Raw genomic sequence first — 19,141 nt, forward strand, 5'->3', positions numbered from 1 at the left:
CCCGAATATGTGCGCGTCAAGTCCGCCGATTATGCCAATATTTGCGCGCCAGATAAGATTGCTTGTCACTACAATATGAAGTATAAACAATAAAATATTGAATATTAAGAGTACGTGAACCATTCCTACCTTGTTTACTTCTCTGGCGACCTCCTTAAAGTTTTGTAATCCATCAGAAATATCCATACATCCATTTTCTATCGATGTCCCTCAAGCAACTAAAATGCGTCAAACATGTCCAACTGTGGAGATTGTTGTGCATATTACCCATCAGGCCAATAGTAAATGGGTTCAGTGGGTGTATTTTTAAATTGCGTATGGTACTATTACATTTTTTATAATGCCCACTTAGTTCAGTGGGCAAGTTGTGGGTTTTCGTATGACATGTTATAACATTGAGTCTATGCATTAACTGTACATATTTAACAGTAATCGCTGTTGCCCGCACACTCTGGGCAGCAATATATTTTAATTTATGTTTTAACAACAAATTTGGGACAATCTGCTGGCTGTAGTTAGAGGATTCCCGTATTAAGCAATTCTTTGGCGTACCACTGGATGGGGCCCGAGTGGTACACTGCTTCAAATCGTTCCGCCTCTAAGCGGGGTGGCACCTGGGGTGGCCTGTCAAATACTAGGGGTGGCACGTGCCACCCCCTAGACACGCCACTGGACTCAGTGTAAACACACACTGGCCCCAATGTGGCCCCATTGTGGCCACGACGTCACTTGCATGCACAGTTTGATAAAGTGAAAACAAAGGTATTTGATTGGATCCTGTAAATGAACTACTTTGCAAAATAAAAGCCCCCACACCTTCAAATTAAGGTTTTTTTTATGTGAAAACTGAAAACAAATTAAAGTAATATAGTGTATGGATGGATAATAGTGTACGACATTTGGGAGGGTTCTAATCTCTTTATAGCTGTTAAGTAGAGGAGACAAAGACATCAGCGAGGATCTATATGAGCTTTATTTTTTAACTCACTTACATAAACAACCTACGCAATGTACAAAACAAATCCGCCACAGCGTACACGTCATTTTCGGTCCTTCAACGCTCGCTATTTCTTTGGAATCAAAGTGTGTACATTTATATATATATATACCGTATTTTTCGGACTATAAGTTGCTCCGGAGTATAAGTCGCACCGGCCGAAAATGCATAATAAAGAAGGAAAAACCATATATAAGTCGCACTGGAGTATAAGTCAAGAATAGACATTTGAAAGGCAATTTAAAATAAATAAAGAATAGTGAACAACAGGCTGAATAAGTGTACGTTATATGAGGCATAAATAACCAACTGAGAACGTGCCTGGTATGTTAACGTAACATATTATGGTAAGAGTCATTCAAATAACTATAACATATAGAACATGCTATACGTTTACCAAACAATCTGTCACTCCTAATCGCTAAATCCCATGAAATCTTATACGTCTAGTCTCTTACGTGAATGAGCTAAATAATATTATTTGATATTTTACGGTAATGTGTTAATAATTTCACACATAAGTCGCTCCTGAGGCCAAACTATGAAAAAAACTGCGACTTATAGTACGAAAAATACGGTAGATCTTCATATATTACATATAGCCTATTATTTGTGCACTATTGACTCGTGATGCACCGAAAATTTGGCCACCGAAAAAAAACTTTGATCACCGCAAGCCGCGTCTTTCCTGCGCACACAAAAGACGGAGCTCGACCAAAGATGACGTAAAAGTCGCAAACAAGTTGCATTGCTGTTTTTAGACTGCAGTCACGTTTGAAAAGATCAGATTCCAAACGGATTTGGACTACCTCCTGATGTGGCCTGAATCTGTTGCAAGAAGATCAGATTTGAAGCACTTTGGAGCATTCGGACTGACAAAAAATATCCCGTCTGTGTCATTTGAGGGCAAAAAAACCGAGCTTAAGTCTGTGACCATGTACTGATGAAAGATGTGAGGTTGAACATCTTCTCAGACAATCTGAACATTCAGTTGCAATCGATACATCATTATATATTTTATTTTGTTCACAACAATATGAAAAATATTCTCTAACAAGACCATTTCAAACAAAATAGCACTACTAAAAAAAAAAAAATCCGGGAAACAAGTGATGTGTCCTAAAAGATGACCTTCTGCCTATAGACCATACACATGAACATAACAGTGTATACAGTAAATAACATATACAATGTACAAACAAAGAAGCATGAACTATTGTGTGTGTGTATCCTGTGCTAGTGGTCAAATATCTCTTGCAATACATGTACTGTATACTCAAATATTAATAACCAACCCAATTACTCCTGCTACTCATTAGGTGCCACCATGGGCAGACGCATCTCATGGAGATGAGATCCCATATGTCTTTGGTCTGCCAATGATTGGACCCACCGAGTTGTTTCCCTGTAACTTCTCCAAGAACGACGTGATGCTCAGTGCCGTGATGATGACGTATTGGACAAACTTTGCCAAAACCGGGTATACAATGTTGTTTAATAACTCTTCCAACCATGTTTCTTCTACAGTAGGGAGGGGATTCATATGGCCCCATTCGTCACGGTTTACCTGACACATGAAACGTGGCAAATTGTGGGGGTGCACGTATAATTTAGTCACCAGACTTAGGTGTTGAGTGTTGACCACAGCGTCTGTTGATATGTAGAGTGGTGCTTTCCATCATTTTCAGCAGACTACATTGCAAAATGATGCAATATGTTACTGCAAATGTCAGCAGCTAAATTAGGAGCCTTTGTAACCCGTTTTAAAATAATGCAGGTAGTATTTATTTACGCACCAAATAATATTATATTATACATATTAGGGGTGTCATTAAAAATCGATTTTCTGATTATTCGGGATTCTTATTTGTAACTGATCTCAATCGATTAAAAATCGATTTAAGTATATGTGTATATAAATATATTATATATATATACACACCCTAATTTTGTTTTTCAATCTGTCCTGTCCAGCCACTTAGGCAACTCATATTATTGATGTAGATGATCATATCTGCAGTAAAGATTTACATTAGAAAAGAGAAATGTTGGATACTTCTCTTGTTGCCTTATTTGTATTTGACATTGTTAAATGTTTCTGTATAATTTTATCAACTAAAACCAGTTTTCTTTTAAATAATATAGTAATTTATCACAGCTGCTTACGTATTTCATGGAAGAATGTAGTTAATCATACAACTGGCACCCAGGCCTGGCCCTAACCAATCTGGCGCCCTAGGCAAGATTTTAGGTGGCGCCCCCCCACATCGGCAGTGAAGTGTATATACTCACAAGAAACCGAATAGCTTTGTCTTTGACCTTTTTTTTTTACTTAAAGAAAGCAAATTAACATATTATATGAGAATGTTATGTTATGATTATCTTTAACCGAATCACAGCAGTGCTCAAATTAAAAAACAGCATTCCCTCTCATGTGATATTGCTTAATTAACATTAATGACGTGCACTTTAACAACTAGGCTTACAACTATACCTAATATATAAAGGGGTGGAAAAGTGACTATTACCTGCAGGGCAAACATTAGCTAACCAGAAGGCAATAACAATGTAAACAAAAAACACCTGCTTAAAAGATCCAATACAAATGTCCCTGAGGAATGTAAGGTGGGAGTACTGTAATTACCTAACGTTACATTATTATTTTCCATAACAATTTAGCCCCCTCCACAATATTAACCCGACGTTAAAACAGAACTAGCTATTTATTGATTAGCAATTGCCGAATCATGTAACATTAGCTTAATGCTAAAAAGCCAGGTTACTATCACATTCTGTAACAGACAAATCATTCCATGTAGGCTAACGTTACATACCTGCTACCTCTGTCTTTTTCTCGTTTGTCCTCCTCTTCTTTTCTCTTCCCTGGGCACCTGACAGTTTTGGCCGTTTTGACATCTTGTGTTGATTTTTTGATGTGGTGACGTCCAAAAAAAGTCATGATACGGGGAGGGAGGGGGCGCACCGTGCGGGGGGACGGGGGACGGGGGCTGGGGGGGCGTAATGTTGTAACAAATAATATTTCTATTAAATAGGCTTTACTTTGCATTTTAATTAACGTGGGATTATTTTTTGTATTTAGAAATAATAGTACCAACTTTTTTTTTTTTTTTTTTTTCTCCAACATTTGTGACACTGGCGTGGCGCCCCCTGATGGACGGCGCCCTTAGCATTTGCCTATAAGGCCTATGCCACGGGCCGGCCCTGCTGGGACCCAATGTTATTAAAGTATCGATTTTGAATCAAGAACCGATTCTGAATGGAATCATTACCCCCAAGAATCAAATCGAATCATGTGGTCTCCCAAGATTCACAGCCCTGATATAGATCGCTATCGCAGGAGGTTGCAATGTATATTGCGATATAGATTTTAGGCCGTGCACACTGGACGGTGGACACTGTACAGTATATTACTGTGTATACAATATTATAATGTCTACTCTTGATTTTCAGGGACCCCAATCAGCCTGTGCCGCAGGACACCAAGTTCATACACACAAAGCCCAACCGCTTTGAAGAAGTGGCATGGACACGCTACAACCAGAAGGACCAGCTTTACCTGCACATCGGCCTCAAACCTCGCGTCAAAGAGCACTATCGCGCCAACAAGGTAGCCTTCACGCTACATCACGGTCACCAAACCTTCAAATCAAATATACGTCCATTTTATATACGTAGCGCTAAATCACAAAACACAATCTTGCAAAGCACTTGGGGCAGATCCAGAACCATGACCACCCGATCCCCCCGTTAGGAGGCAAAGGGAAACGAATAGAATGAAATAGAATAGAAGATTTGGGCGGGGAACATTTTTAGTCTGAAGCTAGTTTTTTAACGGCCCGTGGCACATTCTAAAAATACTATTAAAAAAAAAACATAATAAAGTGGAATAAATGAGCAAACAGGTGAATTGTAACGAGAAAAAGTTGCAATGTTGACTCTAACACAAAGCTGCCATGCAGGTGATTTTTTTTTTTTTAAGCTATCATTGCTCAAAAAATAATAATCATTTAAAATCAATGTTATTATGAATTATTGACCGATTCAAAGCTCCAATTACTTCACGATAAAAAATCCACTTTGAAATATGTTTTGAGGAAAGATTGCATATTGTGTGTGTTTACCATAAAACTTTTTCTATTAAAAAAGGCCATTAAAAAACAAAAATAAAAAACATAAAAAAATTTGAAAAACGTATAATCGACGGATAGATCCAAACGTCAGCGTTTAAAATAAAAAAGAATAATTAATGACTTATTTTAACACTTTTATGAGTGGGGCTTTTTTGGAGCCCTGAGAATTTTAGTGAGATTTGTTTAAAAAAAAAAAAAATCTATAATAAAAATCAACGTTATTATGAATCATTGACCTATTTAAGGCTCCAATTACTTCACTTTAAATATTTAATATTTTGTGTTTATAAAAAAAATAAAAAAATACATAAGTTTATATTGACACATAGACCTGAAGTTGTTCTACAGATTTAAGCCTTTAATGAAAAAAATACAAAAAAATAATAAATGACTTATTTTTAACATTTGGGTCCTTGGGACCAAACTTGAGGGGAGTCCTAAAGGTTAAACAATGTATATATTGTATTGATTTTAAAAATGAAAAATATCAAAATGGCCCTTACGTCCTTTGATTTTTTTTCAGTGTGTGGCCCTCAGTGGAAAAAGTTTGGACAGAGGAAAGGAAAGTTGAGTGACACCAAGCAGTCTTAGCCATGGCAGCGTAGCTAAAATCCAAATAACTAAGACATGATTAGTCAGCCTCGACTATAAATAACCTTGATCTAAAAAGTTATGTCGTAAGTGTACTCTTGAACAGAAATAGGATGAATTAGGAAGATAATTCTGCGGGAGAGGAGAAGAATAGCTACAGGCTGTACATCATTCTACTTTTAAAATGACAAATTACTGTAATCTCTGAAAGCTGATGAAGTACAATCAGCTCTTTGAGGCACAGAGGTGCCTGACAAGGATTTCTACAAATTGGATTCTAAAGTTTACATGTACTGTGGCAAGTGTGGTATAGCTAAAGCTAGTACCGGTACATGAAAACTACGACAGTACTACTGGTTCTAGTTAGCATTTTGGATCCGTTAGAGGGCCTTTATAGATAAATTGTGGTGGATTGATTGTGATTGACGAGTTTGAGCAAGCAGATAATTACAATAATCCAGCCTGGAGGGTCAGTGTTTTGGTCCTTGAATTTTCTTTTCATGAATGGGAATTTAAAAAACTTAATAAAATGATTGCTTATTTAAATTTCATTTTGAAATACAAAAAATAACATTTAATTTTTTTTTTAATATTCCAACACTGTAAGATGAAGTTGTTATTTTAGGCTTAGGACTTGCCTATAGAAGAAAATATATTTGTACATAAAACCAGAATACGCCACCACACTGTTTATGTTCTCCATCCCTTCATTGTCCACAGTTTCGTCTTTAAGCAGTAAATTCCGGTTCTGGTGTAAGAATATTTTAAAAACATTTGTTTTTGGTCAGTTATTTCCCTTTCTGATGACTGATGATTAAAATGATTGTTTTCTGAAATATATATATTTACATGTTTTCAATTTTTTGGGTTCAGGCACGGTTTTTAATGTAGTAATTTGGTACCAGTATGGATTCAAATGTCAACAATACCCATCCCTAGCCGTGTCACCAAGAATGTTTGTAAGGCCTACATAGACTTTATGTCTTCCACAAAGGTGAAATGATGTGGTTACAGTGCAGATTCAAAAAGTCCACAAAAATCATGTAAAATTATGAAAACAAGAAGGAAACATGAACGAACATGAGAACATTAAAAGAACACAGAGGTGATGCCATTTCAGTGGAGTCTACCATTTACACCGCGGTGGCCTCTGCAGTGCTTCATGCCATCGTCTGCTGGGGTGGGGGCCCGCACGGGCAGAGGTGGGAACAGACCCAACAGAGCAAACAAGAAAGCCGACCACTAGCTCTCGGCCAATGTCCGGTCCGCGTGGATTAGTGAGAATCCGTCCAGGGAGACAGAAGTGTCCATCCAGGGCTCTGTGAAACTCGTCCATCCTGCCACTTACCACGAGCTTTGCAGCCCCGTCTTTTCCTCCGCATCTTTACCGTGTGGAGAGACCGGCGGAGAGCAAACAAACAACCGAGCCATGCCCAATAAGCTCCTCTGATGCAGATCCAAAAGTACACAAAAAAGGCACCAAAAAGCAGCACAGAAGTCACAAAAGTGCCACCCCTTGTTGCGCAAGATAGTGATGATGGATAGTGCGGATCGATACTAAAATATGGATACCGCCGAAACCAATACTGTAATATCGATTGTTAAATCAAAATATTGATACTTTTGATATTTTAGTGATTTCAGATAATGTGTATCATTAACAGGAACACTGTAAAAAAGTAACTAAACTTGTGAGATGTGTCAAGTTTTTGTGTTGATAAAAATGTTCAGTATTTTATGTTAACACTGTGAATTACCGTATTTTTCGGAGTATAAGTCGCTTTGGAGTATAAGTCGCACCGGCCGAAAATGCATAATAAAGAAAGAAAAAAACATATATAAGTCGCACTGGCGTATAAGTCGCATTTTTTGGGGAAATGTATTCGATAAAACCCAACACCAAGAATAGACATTTGAAAGGCAATTTAAAATGAATAAAGAATAGTGAACAACAGGCTGAATAAGTGTACGTTATATGAGGCATAAATAACCAACTGAGAACGTGCCTGGTATGTTAACGTAACATATTATGGTAAGAGTCATTCAAATAACTATAACATATAGAACATGCTATACGTTTACCAAACAATCTGTCACTCCTAATCGCTAAATCCCATGAAATCTTATACGTCTAGTCGCTTACGTGAATGAGCTAAATAATATTATTTGATATTTTACGGTAATGTGTTAATAATTGAGTATAAGTCGCACCCCCGGCCAAACTATGAAAAAAACTGTGACTTGTAGTCCGAAAAATACGGTAACTAAACTTGTGAGATGTGTCTGTTAGGAATCGGTGAGGTGGATCCCAAGGATGCAGAGACGAATTTGTGTTTACAATTGTTCTTCCTTTTATTAGGCGGAAGCACAAGGTAGCAAAACAAAGGCGATGGTGGAAAACACAAAACACACCATGTAAAAAACTACTAAGAGGGAAAAAACACAAAACTAAAAGCGCTAGACAAGGCTAGGAAAACTATACTTCATGAAAGAAGTAACTAGACTGGATACAAAATAAAACGCTAGACAAGGCTAGGAATAATACGGGCCAACCTGAGATGAAAAGCACACGATGAACTAGTGAGTTCTTTTGGCACGACCAACAGGTTGCAAGCAATGGCAAAGTTCCGGCGCTCACCGGTTGTCAGCAGCCTGGTTAAATAGGCTGTTTTAAATTACAGTCAGGTGTGTGCTGCTGCCTTGCGTCAGCTGCACTCCATACTGTGAACGAGAGAGAGAGTGAACATGGAGTGCAGACAACAGAAATAGGCAAGGACATTTACAGATTACCACAGTACCCCCCCCCCCCTCAACGGACGCCTCCTGGCGACCTACCTGGCTTGTCTGGGAATCGAACGTAAAAGTCCTTGATCAAGTCCTTGTCAATTATAAGCGATCTAGAAATCCATGACCGTTCCTCTGGGCCGTACCCCTCCCAGTCCACCAGGTATTGGAAACCCCTTCCCCTTCTTCTCACATCCAAGATGGTGTTTACAGTAAATGCTGGGTGACCATCAACCAGCCTGGGTGGAGGAGGCGGTACCTCCGGAGGACTGAGCGGGCTGGATGAGACAGGCTTGATGCGGGACACGTGAAAAACAGGATGGCACTTGAGAGATCTAGGGAGATGGAGCTTGACTGCCACACGATTGATGATCTTGGCAATGGGGAATGGTCCAATGAACCTGGGAGCCAGTTTCCTAGATTCGGTGGCCAATGGTAGGTCCCGAGACGATAACCAGACCTTCTGTCCCAACAGGTAGTGTGGGGCTGGTGTGCGATGGCGGTTGGCTAAGAGTTGATTCCTGGCCGATGTTCTTTTTAACGCCGCCCTGGTGTTGCGCCAAGCCTGGTGAGCCCGATGTAGGTGTGCAGTAACAGATGGGACGTCGGCACTGGGTTGGGTAGAAGGAAAAACTGGTGGTTGGAACCCATAGGCGACGTGAAATGGAGACAGGCCGGTGGCGGAGCTAATGAGGGAATTGTGAGCGTATTCGATCCATGGGAGATTCTCAGACCAGGTCGAAGGTTGCTGATGACAAGTGCACCGGATGGCTGCCTCCAGGTCTTGGTTGGTCCGCTCGGTCTGTCCATTGCTCTGAGGGTGGTAGCCGGAGGACAGGCTAGGGGAGGCCCCCAGAGATTTGCAGAATGCCCTCCAGACGGCCGAGGAAAACTGTGGTCCTCTGTCGGATACCACATCAGTGGGGATGCCGTGCAGCCGGAAAACGTGGAGCACTAATAATTGGGCAGTTTCAAGAGCTGACGGCAGCTTGGGGAGGGCCACGAAGTGGGCCATCTTCGAGAACCGGTCCACAATGGTCAAGACAGTGTCATTACCCTCGGAGGGGGGTAGTCCTGTGACAAAGTCCACAGCTATGTGTGACCACGGGCGGGAGGGGATGGGTAATGGGTGTAACAGTCCTGCTGGAGCCTGGTGGGATGCCTTGTTCCGGGCGCAGATCCGACATGCTGCCACAAACGCCTTCGTATCTGCCAGAATGGATGGCCACCAAAAACGCTGGGAGAGGACAAAACTGGTGCGACGAATACCTGGATGGCAAGCGATCTTCGACCCATGTGCCCAATCCAGAACGCTGGAGCGGAGCCGAGGAACCACAAACAACCGGCCTGGTGGGCAGCCCCGAGGAGATGTGTCCGACTTCAGGGCCTCCAAGACTTGCCGCTCGATGTCCCACTGGAGTCCCCCAATGACGTGGGTATGGGGAACAATTGGTTCATGTGAAGAATTCTCAAAGGATGAAGAGTAGACACGGGACAGGGCATCGGGCTTCCCATTCTGAGAACCAGGTCGGAAAGTGATGATAAAGTTAAAACGGGTCAGAAATAGTTGCCACCTGGCCTGGCGGGGGTTCAGTCTCTGTGCGGTCCTTAAGTAGGACAGGTTCTTGTGGTCTGTGTAGATGATGAATGGTTGCTCCGCCCCTTCCAGCCAGTGTCTCCACTCCTGAAGGGCAAAAATGACCGCCAGAAGCTCCCTGTTGCCAATGTCATAATTTCTCTCAGCAGGGGATAGGCGACGAGAGAAGAAAGCACAGGGGTGCAACTTCTGGTCGGTGGTAGATTTCTGGGAGAGTACGGCCCCTACACCTGAATCAGAAGCGTCCACCTCAACAAAAAATTGGAGAGAACGGTCAGGGTAACACAGAACAGGGGCAGAAGTAAACAACCCTTTCAGCCTCAAGAACGCGGAATTGGCTTCGGGTCCCCATTCAAACGGAACCTTAGTAGAGGTTAGCCTCGTAAGTGGCTCAGCGACGCGACTAAAATTACGAATAAATCGCCTATAAAAATTAGAGAAGCCCAAGAATCTCTGAAGGTGCTTCTTGGAAACCGGAGTGGGCCAATCTACTACTGCTTTTACCTTAGCGGGATCCGGTCTGAGTCTACCCTCCTCAATGATAAAACCTAAGAATGGAATGGAGGATGAGTGAAACTCGCATTTTTCCGCCTTGACGAACAGTTTGTTCTCGAGCAATCGTTGAAGGACTAACCGAACCTGCTGCACATGTTCGTCAAATGTAGATGAATAAATTAATATATCGTCCAAGTAAACAAAGAGAAAACGACCTGTCATGTCCCGAAAAATGTCATTAATGAAACCCTGAAAAACGCCAGGTGCATTAGTAAGTCCAAAAGGCATGACAAGATACTCAAAATGTCCGAGAGGAGTGTTGAATGCGGTCTTCCATTCATCCCCCTCTCGGATGCGAACAAGATGGTAAGCGTTACGTAGATCGAGTTTAGTAAAAAACCTCGCTGATTGTAATGGAGTAAAAGCTGAATCAAGGAGTGGTAGAGGATACTTATTCTTGATAGTAATCTGATTAAGAGTGCGGTAGTCTATACAAGGCCGTAGGGACTTGTCCTTCTTTTCGACAAAAAAAAATCCAGCGGCTACAGGTGCGGTCGAAGGGCGAATGAGGCCGGCAGCTATAGATGTGTTTATGTATTCTTCTAGTGCTTTGAGTTCGGTGTTAGACACCTTGTACATACGGGTCGATGGTAACGCCGCCCCGGCTAGCAAATCAATGCCACAATCGTAGGGTCGGTGGGGGGGAAGTGAGAGTGCTCTATCCTTGCTAAACACCGCCCTTAAGTCATGGTAGTGCTTGGGCACGTTTGTCAAGTCTATGTTCTCTATAACAGCGGTAGGTGGCGGTGTACGAGATCCTGCTGCGGAACGAAGACAATGTGTGTGGCAGGTTACACTCCAATTAATAATGGCCGAACGAGGCCAGTCTATGTGCGGGTTATGCTTATGTAACCAGGTTAACCCTAGAATGACGGGCGCGGACCGTGATGGCACAACAAGAAAAATTATTTTCTCACAATGATTTCCAGACAAGCGCAGGTTGAGTGGGAGTGTCTGGTGGGTTATGCTGGCTAATAGGCGCCCATCAAGAGAATACACCCTCTTGGGCACAAATAGTTTGACAACAGGAATCTTATGGAGTCTCATGAATTCAAAATCCAAAAAGTTATCATCTGCTCCTGAGTCAATGAGAGCGCAAATGTCTATTTGTTGGTTAGACCAAGAAAGAGTACCTTTTAGCTGCATTCTGCCTGCGGCCAACGAAGGAGAACGACGACCTCTGGTGGACGTGTCCTCTGGCGAGTGAGGGCGCACTCGTGGCCGTGCGGCGGGGCGCGGCAGTTCTTTGCAGCGGGTGATGAGATGATCAGCGGCCCCACAGTATAGGCAGAGTTGGAGGTGAACGCGACGTTCCCTCTCGGCGGCGGTGAGTCGGCGGCCTCCCAGTTGCATCGGCTCATCTATCTGCCATGAAGGGGGGTTGTCTTCGAGTTGCTCCGTCTTGCAGATGGCAGGTCTAGCAGGCGCTGATTGGCTGCAAGGTGGGGCTTGTCTTCCTAGTCGATCCCTCCTCTCCTCCAATAGGCGGAAGTCGATTTGCACCGCCAGCTCGATGAGATCATCCAGATTCGTCGGGAGTGACAGCGGGATCATCATGTGACGAATCTCGTCCGCGAGACCCAGGAAGAAAGCGTCCAATAGTGCTGTGGGACCCCAGTCACAATCGGCCGCCATGGTGCGGAACTCGATCGCGTAATCCGCGACCCGTCGTGAACCCTGTTGCAGCCGGAAAAGGGATCTCGCTGCCTCTCTACCTGGGAGTCGTCGTTGGAAGATTTGCTTCAAGGATTTGGAAAAGTTCGCGTATGTGGAGCTGGAGGTGGTCTGACGGTTCCATTCTGCAGTCGCCCAGGTGCCAGCACGGCCAGACAGGTGAGAGATCACAAACGCTACCTTAGCCCGCTCAGAGGTGAAAGCGGAAGCGTTTAGCTCAAAATGAAGTTCACACTGCGTCAGGAATTGTCTTACGTCTTCCTTTTCCCCGGAAAAACGTTCGGGTCGGGAAAGCCGTATGTTGCTAGTACTAGCGGGTTGTGTAGGCTGGGTGGATGCCTGGTCAGGCACGGTGGTCGAGGTGGGTACGACGGTGGCTAACAGCATGTTGATTCGCTCCAACATGGCGTCTTGACGCTCCGACATCCCCTGTAGACCTCGGCTCAGGTGGTCAAGCTGGTCCCCCTGCTGGTTGATCCTTTGAGCCTGGCCTTGCAATGCTCTTTTCCAGGGGTCTGTCTCTGCGGGTTCCATAGTTTGGCCGGAACTTTCTGTTAGGAATCGGTGAGGTGGATCCCAAGGATGCAGAGACGAATTTGTGTTTACAATTGTTCTTCCTTTTATTAGGCGGAAGCACAAGGTAGCAAAACAAAGGCGATGGTGGAAAACACAAAACACACCATGTAAAAAACTACTAAGAGGGAAAAAACACAAAACTAAAAGCGCTAGACAAGGCTAGGAAAACTATACTTCATGAAAGAAGTAACTAGACTGGATACAAAATAAAACGCTAGACAAGGCTAGGAATAATACGGGCCAACCTGAGATGAAAAGCACACGATGAACTAGTGAGTTCTTTTGGCACGACCAACAGGTTGCAAGCAATGGCAAAGTTCCGGCGCTCACCGGTTGTCAGCAGCCTGGTTAAATAGGCTGTTTTAAATTACAGTCAGGTGTGTGCTGCTGCCTTGCGTCAGCTGCACTCCATACTGTGAACGAGAGAGAGAGTGAACATGGAGTGCAGACAACAGAAATAGGCAAGGACATTTACAGATTACCACAGTGTCAAGTTTTTGTGTTGATAAACATGTTCAGTATTTTATGTTAACATTGTGAATTAGTTTGAATGCTTTTATTATTTTACTCATTTCCTTTTTTATGGTTTGAAACACCATTTTTGTTTACTTTGATTGATTTTGTCCTGTTTTTTCAGCTGTATTATCTTGCTGATATTGTTATTCACACCACTACCTCAATATACTTCAGAGTTTGGAATAAATAACTCTGTCTTGTGTTATTTATGCTATGAGACATGTTATTATTTTAAATACACAACTTTTTAAATTCAAGCAGACATATTAGGTATGTTTGCACAAAGTATAGGATCGGTGTCGCTGAGACCAGCCTGAATTTTACTCGGTATCGGATCCGAAAGAAAATCAGTGGTATCGCACATCAGCGAACCAAAAGGCAAACACTCTTGAAAAGAAGAGAAACACAAGAACAGCAACTGTGCGGTTCTTAATGAGTCATTGTTGTTATCCATGCAGATTCAGAAATCTTTGAACAAAGTGTCAGGAAGTAGTACTTCATGGTTTTGTGACCGTAGTATTTTGTGGTATTTACAGGTTTTCTAATGCTCTCATCTCCACAGGTGAATTTGTGGCTGGAGTTGGTTCCTCACCTGCACAGCCTTAATGACGTCACTCAGCTCATTCCCACCACCACGAAGGTAAATACCCTTTCATCGCAACCTCGTCCATATATACTGTAGTAGTACTACTACTTTACTGCATACTTTACCTCAACAATCAAACCATCTCAACCAACCTTTAAACACGTGATTTAAACCTTCATATATTATTCATATATGTTGTACTAAATTATAATAAAATTCACACTGACTGAAGACATATTCACATATTTTTGTTTATTTTATTTATGTTTCAAATAAAGAAAACATGTCTGTCTATAGCAGGGATGTCCAAGCTTTTTGACTTGGGGACAGCATTGGGCTAAACAAATATTTGGCCAGGGTCCAAAAGCCGACTGCATGTGAAGTATTTATATATATATATATATACACACACACACACATATATATATATATATATATATATGTATATATATATATATATATATATATATATATATATATATATATATATATATATATATATATATTTATATATATATTAAGGGCTGCAAATCTTTGGGTGTCCCACGATTCGATTCAATATCGATTCTTGGGGTCTTGATTCGATTCAAAATTGATTTTTTTCGATTCAACGCGATTCTCGATTCAAAAACGATATTTTCCCGATTCAAAAGGATTCTCTATTCAATCAATACATAGGATTTCAGCAGGATCTACCCCAGTCTGCTGACATGCAAGCAGAGTAGTAGATTTTTGTAAAAAGCTTTTATAATTGTAAAGGACAATGTTTTATCAACTGATTGCAATAATGTAAATTTGTTTTAACTATTAAATGAACCAAAAATATGACTTATTTTATCTTTGTGAAAATATTGGACACAGTGTGTTGTCAAGCTTATGAGATGTGATGCAAGTGTAAGCCACTGTGACACTATTGTTCCTTTTAATTTTTTTATTTTTTATAAATGTCTAATGATAATGTCAATGAGGGATTTTTAATCACTGCTATGTTGAAATTGTAACTAATATTGATACTGTTGTTGATAATATTCATTTTTGTTTCACTACTTTTGATTTGTTCTGTGTCGTGTTTGTGTCTCCTCTCAATTGCTCTGTTTATTGCAGTTCTGAGTGTTGCTGGGTCGGGTTTGGTTTTGGAATTGGATTGCATTGTTATGGTATTGCTGTGTATCGTTTTGTTGGATTGATTAATTTTTTTGAAATTTTTTTTTTTTTTTTAATCGATTTTTTAAAAATGAGAATCGATTCTGAATCGCACAACATGAGGATCGCGATTCGAATTCGAATCGATTTTTTCCCACTGTCAAACTATTGTGTATTTTACCAAGCAAAGAGTCCCTGATTAGCTTTTTATACAAGCCGGATACAAGATTTTGCAAGACCCAGTATAGCACTGTGGTTAAGACTGTTGACTTGCAATGAAGTGTGCTGGGTTCAATCCCAGGTACGTTGGTAGCATTTTGTTCCACCTCTGATTAGCTTTTTATATGAGCCGGAAAGAATTGCTTACCAGTGCCAGGATGGCCCAGTGGTTAAGACTCTTGATTAGGATTAAACAGTCATGGGTTCAATACCAGTCGGTTGACTGTATTTTATTCCACTCGTTTATAGTGTAGTTTACCCAGCAACAAGTCTCTAAGCTTTCTATACAAGCCGGATACAAGATTTCTCAAGACCCACGATAGCACAGTGGGTAAGACTGTTGACTTGGAATGAAGTGTGCTGGGTTCAATCCCAGGTATGTTGGTAGCATTTTGTTCCACCTTAAGTCTCTGATTAGCTTTTTATATGAGCCGGAAAGAATGGCTTAACAGTGCCAGGATGGCCCAGTGGTTAAGACTCTTGATTAGGATTAAACAGTCCTGGTTTCAATACCAGTCAGTTGACTGTATTTTATTCCACTGGTTTATAGTGTAGTTTACCCTGCAACAAGTCTCTAAACTTTCTATACAAGTCGGATACAAGATTTCTCAAGACTCACGATAGCACAGTGGGTAAGACTGTTGACTTGGAATGAAGTGTGCTGGTTCAATTCAAGCTACGTTGGTTGCATTTTGTTCCACCTTAAGTCTCTGATTAGCTTTTTATATGAGCTGGAAAGAATGGCTTACGAGTGCCAGGATGGCCCAGTGGTTAAGACTCTTGATTAGGATTAAACATTCCTGGGTTCAATACCAGTCGGCTGACAGTATTTTATTCCACTGGTTTATAGTGTAGTTTACCCAGCAACAAGTCTCTAAGCTTTCTATACAAGCCGGATACAAGATTTCTCAAGACGCAAGATAGCACAGTGGGTAAGACTGTTGACTTGGAATGAAGTGTGCTGGGTTCAATCCCAGGTATGTTGGTAGCATTTTGTTCCACCTTAAGTCTCTGATTAGCTTTTTATATGAGCCGGAAAGAATGGCTTACCAGTGCCAGGATGGCCCAGTGGTTAAGACTCTTGATTAGGATTAAACAGTCCTGGGTTCAATACCAGTCAGTTGACTGTATTTTATTCCACTGGTTTATAGTGTAGTTTACCCAGCAACAAGTCTCTAAGCTTTCTATACAAGCCGGATACAAGATTTCTCAAGACCCACGATAGCACAGTGGGTAAAACTGTTGACTTGGAATAAAGAGTGCTGGGTTCAAATCCAGTAAATTGACTTGTAACTTCTGAAGCTTTGATTGGAGGTGTCAGATGACATATTTCACCTCCACATGTAATAAAAACAAAATAATTAATTTAATAATTTTTTTAACTGTTCCAATTAACTTTTTTTTTTTTTTAATCGTACCCAGGAGAGCTCATTGGTCAACGCTCTCTATTATTAAGTTTTACTCCTATTCCCCCCACCTCAGGAATTACACTCACACACTCATACACACACACACACACGCACACACTCTCTCTCTCACACACACACAGGTAACCCCTGAGGTGTATTCATTGACTATTTGACAATTATTATTATCTTTAGTATTGACTTAATTTTTTAACTATGTTATTCAAGCAACGAGCACATAACATTACTCAATTGATGTCGTTTTGACGACATTCAGCCAAATTAATGATTACTTGTCTGGGGTTTGAACCAAGTACCCCTGTATTGGGAGCCCACAGTGTTGACCATTGAGCTATTCTGGGTCCCATCATAAACTCATTTTCGCTCATATACAAATGGAATCAGTGGACTATGATAGAGGTGAAACAAAAATCAACATTTTCCTGGTCATGGATTTGAACCTCATACGACTGACTGAGAGGTAGCGGTCTTAACCACCATGCTAACACTGTGGTTAAGACTGTTGACTTGCAATGAAGTGTGCTGGGTTCAATCCCAGGTACGTTGGTAGCATTTTGTTCCACCTCTGATTAGCTTTTTATATGAGCCGGAAAGAGTTGCTTACCAGTGCCAGGATGGCCCAGTGGTTAAGACTCTTGATTAGGATTAAACAGTCCTGGGTTCAATACCAGTCGGTTGACTGTGTTTTATTCCACTGGTTTATAGTGTAGTTTACCCAGCAACAAGTCTCTAAGCTTTCTATACAAGCCGGATACAACATTTCTCAAGACCCACGATAGCACAGTGGGTAAGACTGTTGACTTGGAATGAAGTGTGCTGGGTTCAATCCCAGGTATGTTGGTAGCATTTTGTTCCACCTTAAGTCTCTGATTAGCTTTTTATATGAGCCGGAAAGAATGGCTTGCCAGTGCCAGGATGGCCCAGTGGTTAAGACTCTTGATTAGGATTAAACAGTCCTGTGTTCAATACCAGTCAGTTGAATGTATTTTATTCCACTGGTTTATGGTGTAGTTTACCCAGCAACAAGTCTCTAAGCTTTCTATACAAGCCGGATACAAGATTTCTCAAGACCCATGACAGCACAGTGGGTAAAACTGTTGACTTGGAATAAAGGGTGCTGGGTTCAAATCCAGTAAGTTGACTTGCAACTTCTGAAGCTTTGATTGGAGGTGTCAGAGGACATATTTCACCTGCACATGTAATGAAAACAAAATAATTAATTTAATAATTTTTTTAACTGTTCCAATTAACTTTTTTTTTTTTTTTAATCGTACCCAGGAGAGCTCATTGGTCAACGCTCTCTATTATTAAGTTTTACTCCTATTCCCCCCACCTCAGGAATTACACTCACACGCACATACTCATACACACGCACACACTCACGCACACACTCTCTCTCACACACACACAGGTAACCCCTGAGGTGTATTCATTGACTATTTGACAATTATTATTATCTTTAGTATTGACTTAATTTTTTAACTCTATGTTATTCAAGCAACGAGCACATAACATTACTCAATTTATGTCGTTTTGACAACATTCAGCCAAATTAATGATTACTTGTCTGGGGTTTGAACCAAGTACCCCTGTATTGGGAGCCCACAGTGTTGACCATTGAGCTATTCTGGGTCCCATCATAGACTCATTTTCGCTCATATACAAATGGAATCAGTGGACTATGATAGAGGTGAAACAAAAATCAACATTTTCCTGGTCATGGATTTGAACCTCATACGACTGACTGAGAGGTAGCGGTCTTAACCACCATGCTATCCAGGGTCTTGTTATGGCTTCATTTTTGTTCATATACAAATGCAATCAGTGAACTATTCTAGAGGTAAAACAAAACAACTAAACTTTCAAAGTAAGAGATTTGAATCCACCACTACTGACTGAGATGCAGCAGTCTTAACCACTATGCTATCATGGGTCTTGCTGAGTTGGGATTCTGGGGAGCCCACAGTGTTGACTATTAAACTATCCAGAATCTTGTTGATTCATAATTTTTGTTTATTTACAAATGCAATCAGTGATATATGATAGAGGTAAAACAAATTTCTCAACTTTAAAAGTCAAGGATTTGAACTCAGTACTACGGACTCAGAGGCAGCAGTCTTAACCACTGTCCTATTCTGGGTTTTCTTCACTGATGTAATGGTGAACTAGTAAACTAGTAACCTACGATTGAGGTGATACAAAAACATAGAACCAACTATTTTTCGCCGTGAGACGAAGTGACATCCCTGCAGCAAACATCTGCTGAGCGCGTCATTCTCGATGTGGGTGGTGCTTCACTTCAGTGTTCAGGTTTGCAGTTAAGTT

General features: G+C 41.2%; 1 protein-coding gene across 4 annotated transcripts in view; it reads left to right on the top strand.

Moving 5' to 3' along the window:
- The window catches only part of nlgn1 (neuroligin 1), a 74,317-nt gene that overhangs the window by 49,195 nt on the left and 5,981 nt on the right, over nt 1-19,141 (top strand). For all 4 annotated transcript variants that reach the window (XM_062027988.1, XM_062027990.1, XM_062027989.1 and 1 more), the window contains 3 exons: nt 2,317-2,477; nt 4,469-4,625; nt 14,004-14,081. In XM_062027988.1, coding sequence (XP_061883972.1) covers nt 2,317-2,477; nt 4,469-4,625; nt 14,004-14,081 — 396 coding nt within the window. The remainder of the gene's footprint in view (nt 1-2,316; nt 2,478-4,468; nt 4,626-14,003; nt 14,082-19,141) is intronic.

This window comes from Entelurus aequoreus, linkage group LG19, assembly GCF_033978785.1.
Source record: "Entelurus aequoreus isolate RoL-2023_Sb linkage group LG19, RoL_Eaeq_v1.1, whole genome shotgun sequence".
NCBI lineage: Eukaryota > Metazoa > Chordata > Actinopteri > Syngnathiformes > Syngnathidae > Entelurus > Entelurus aequoreus.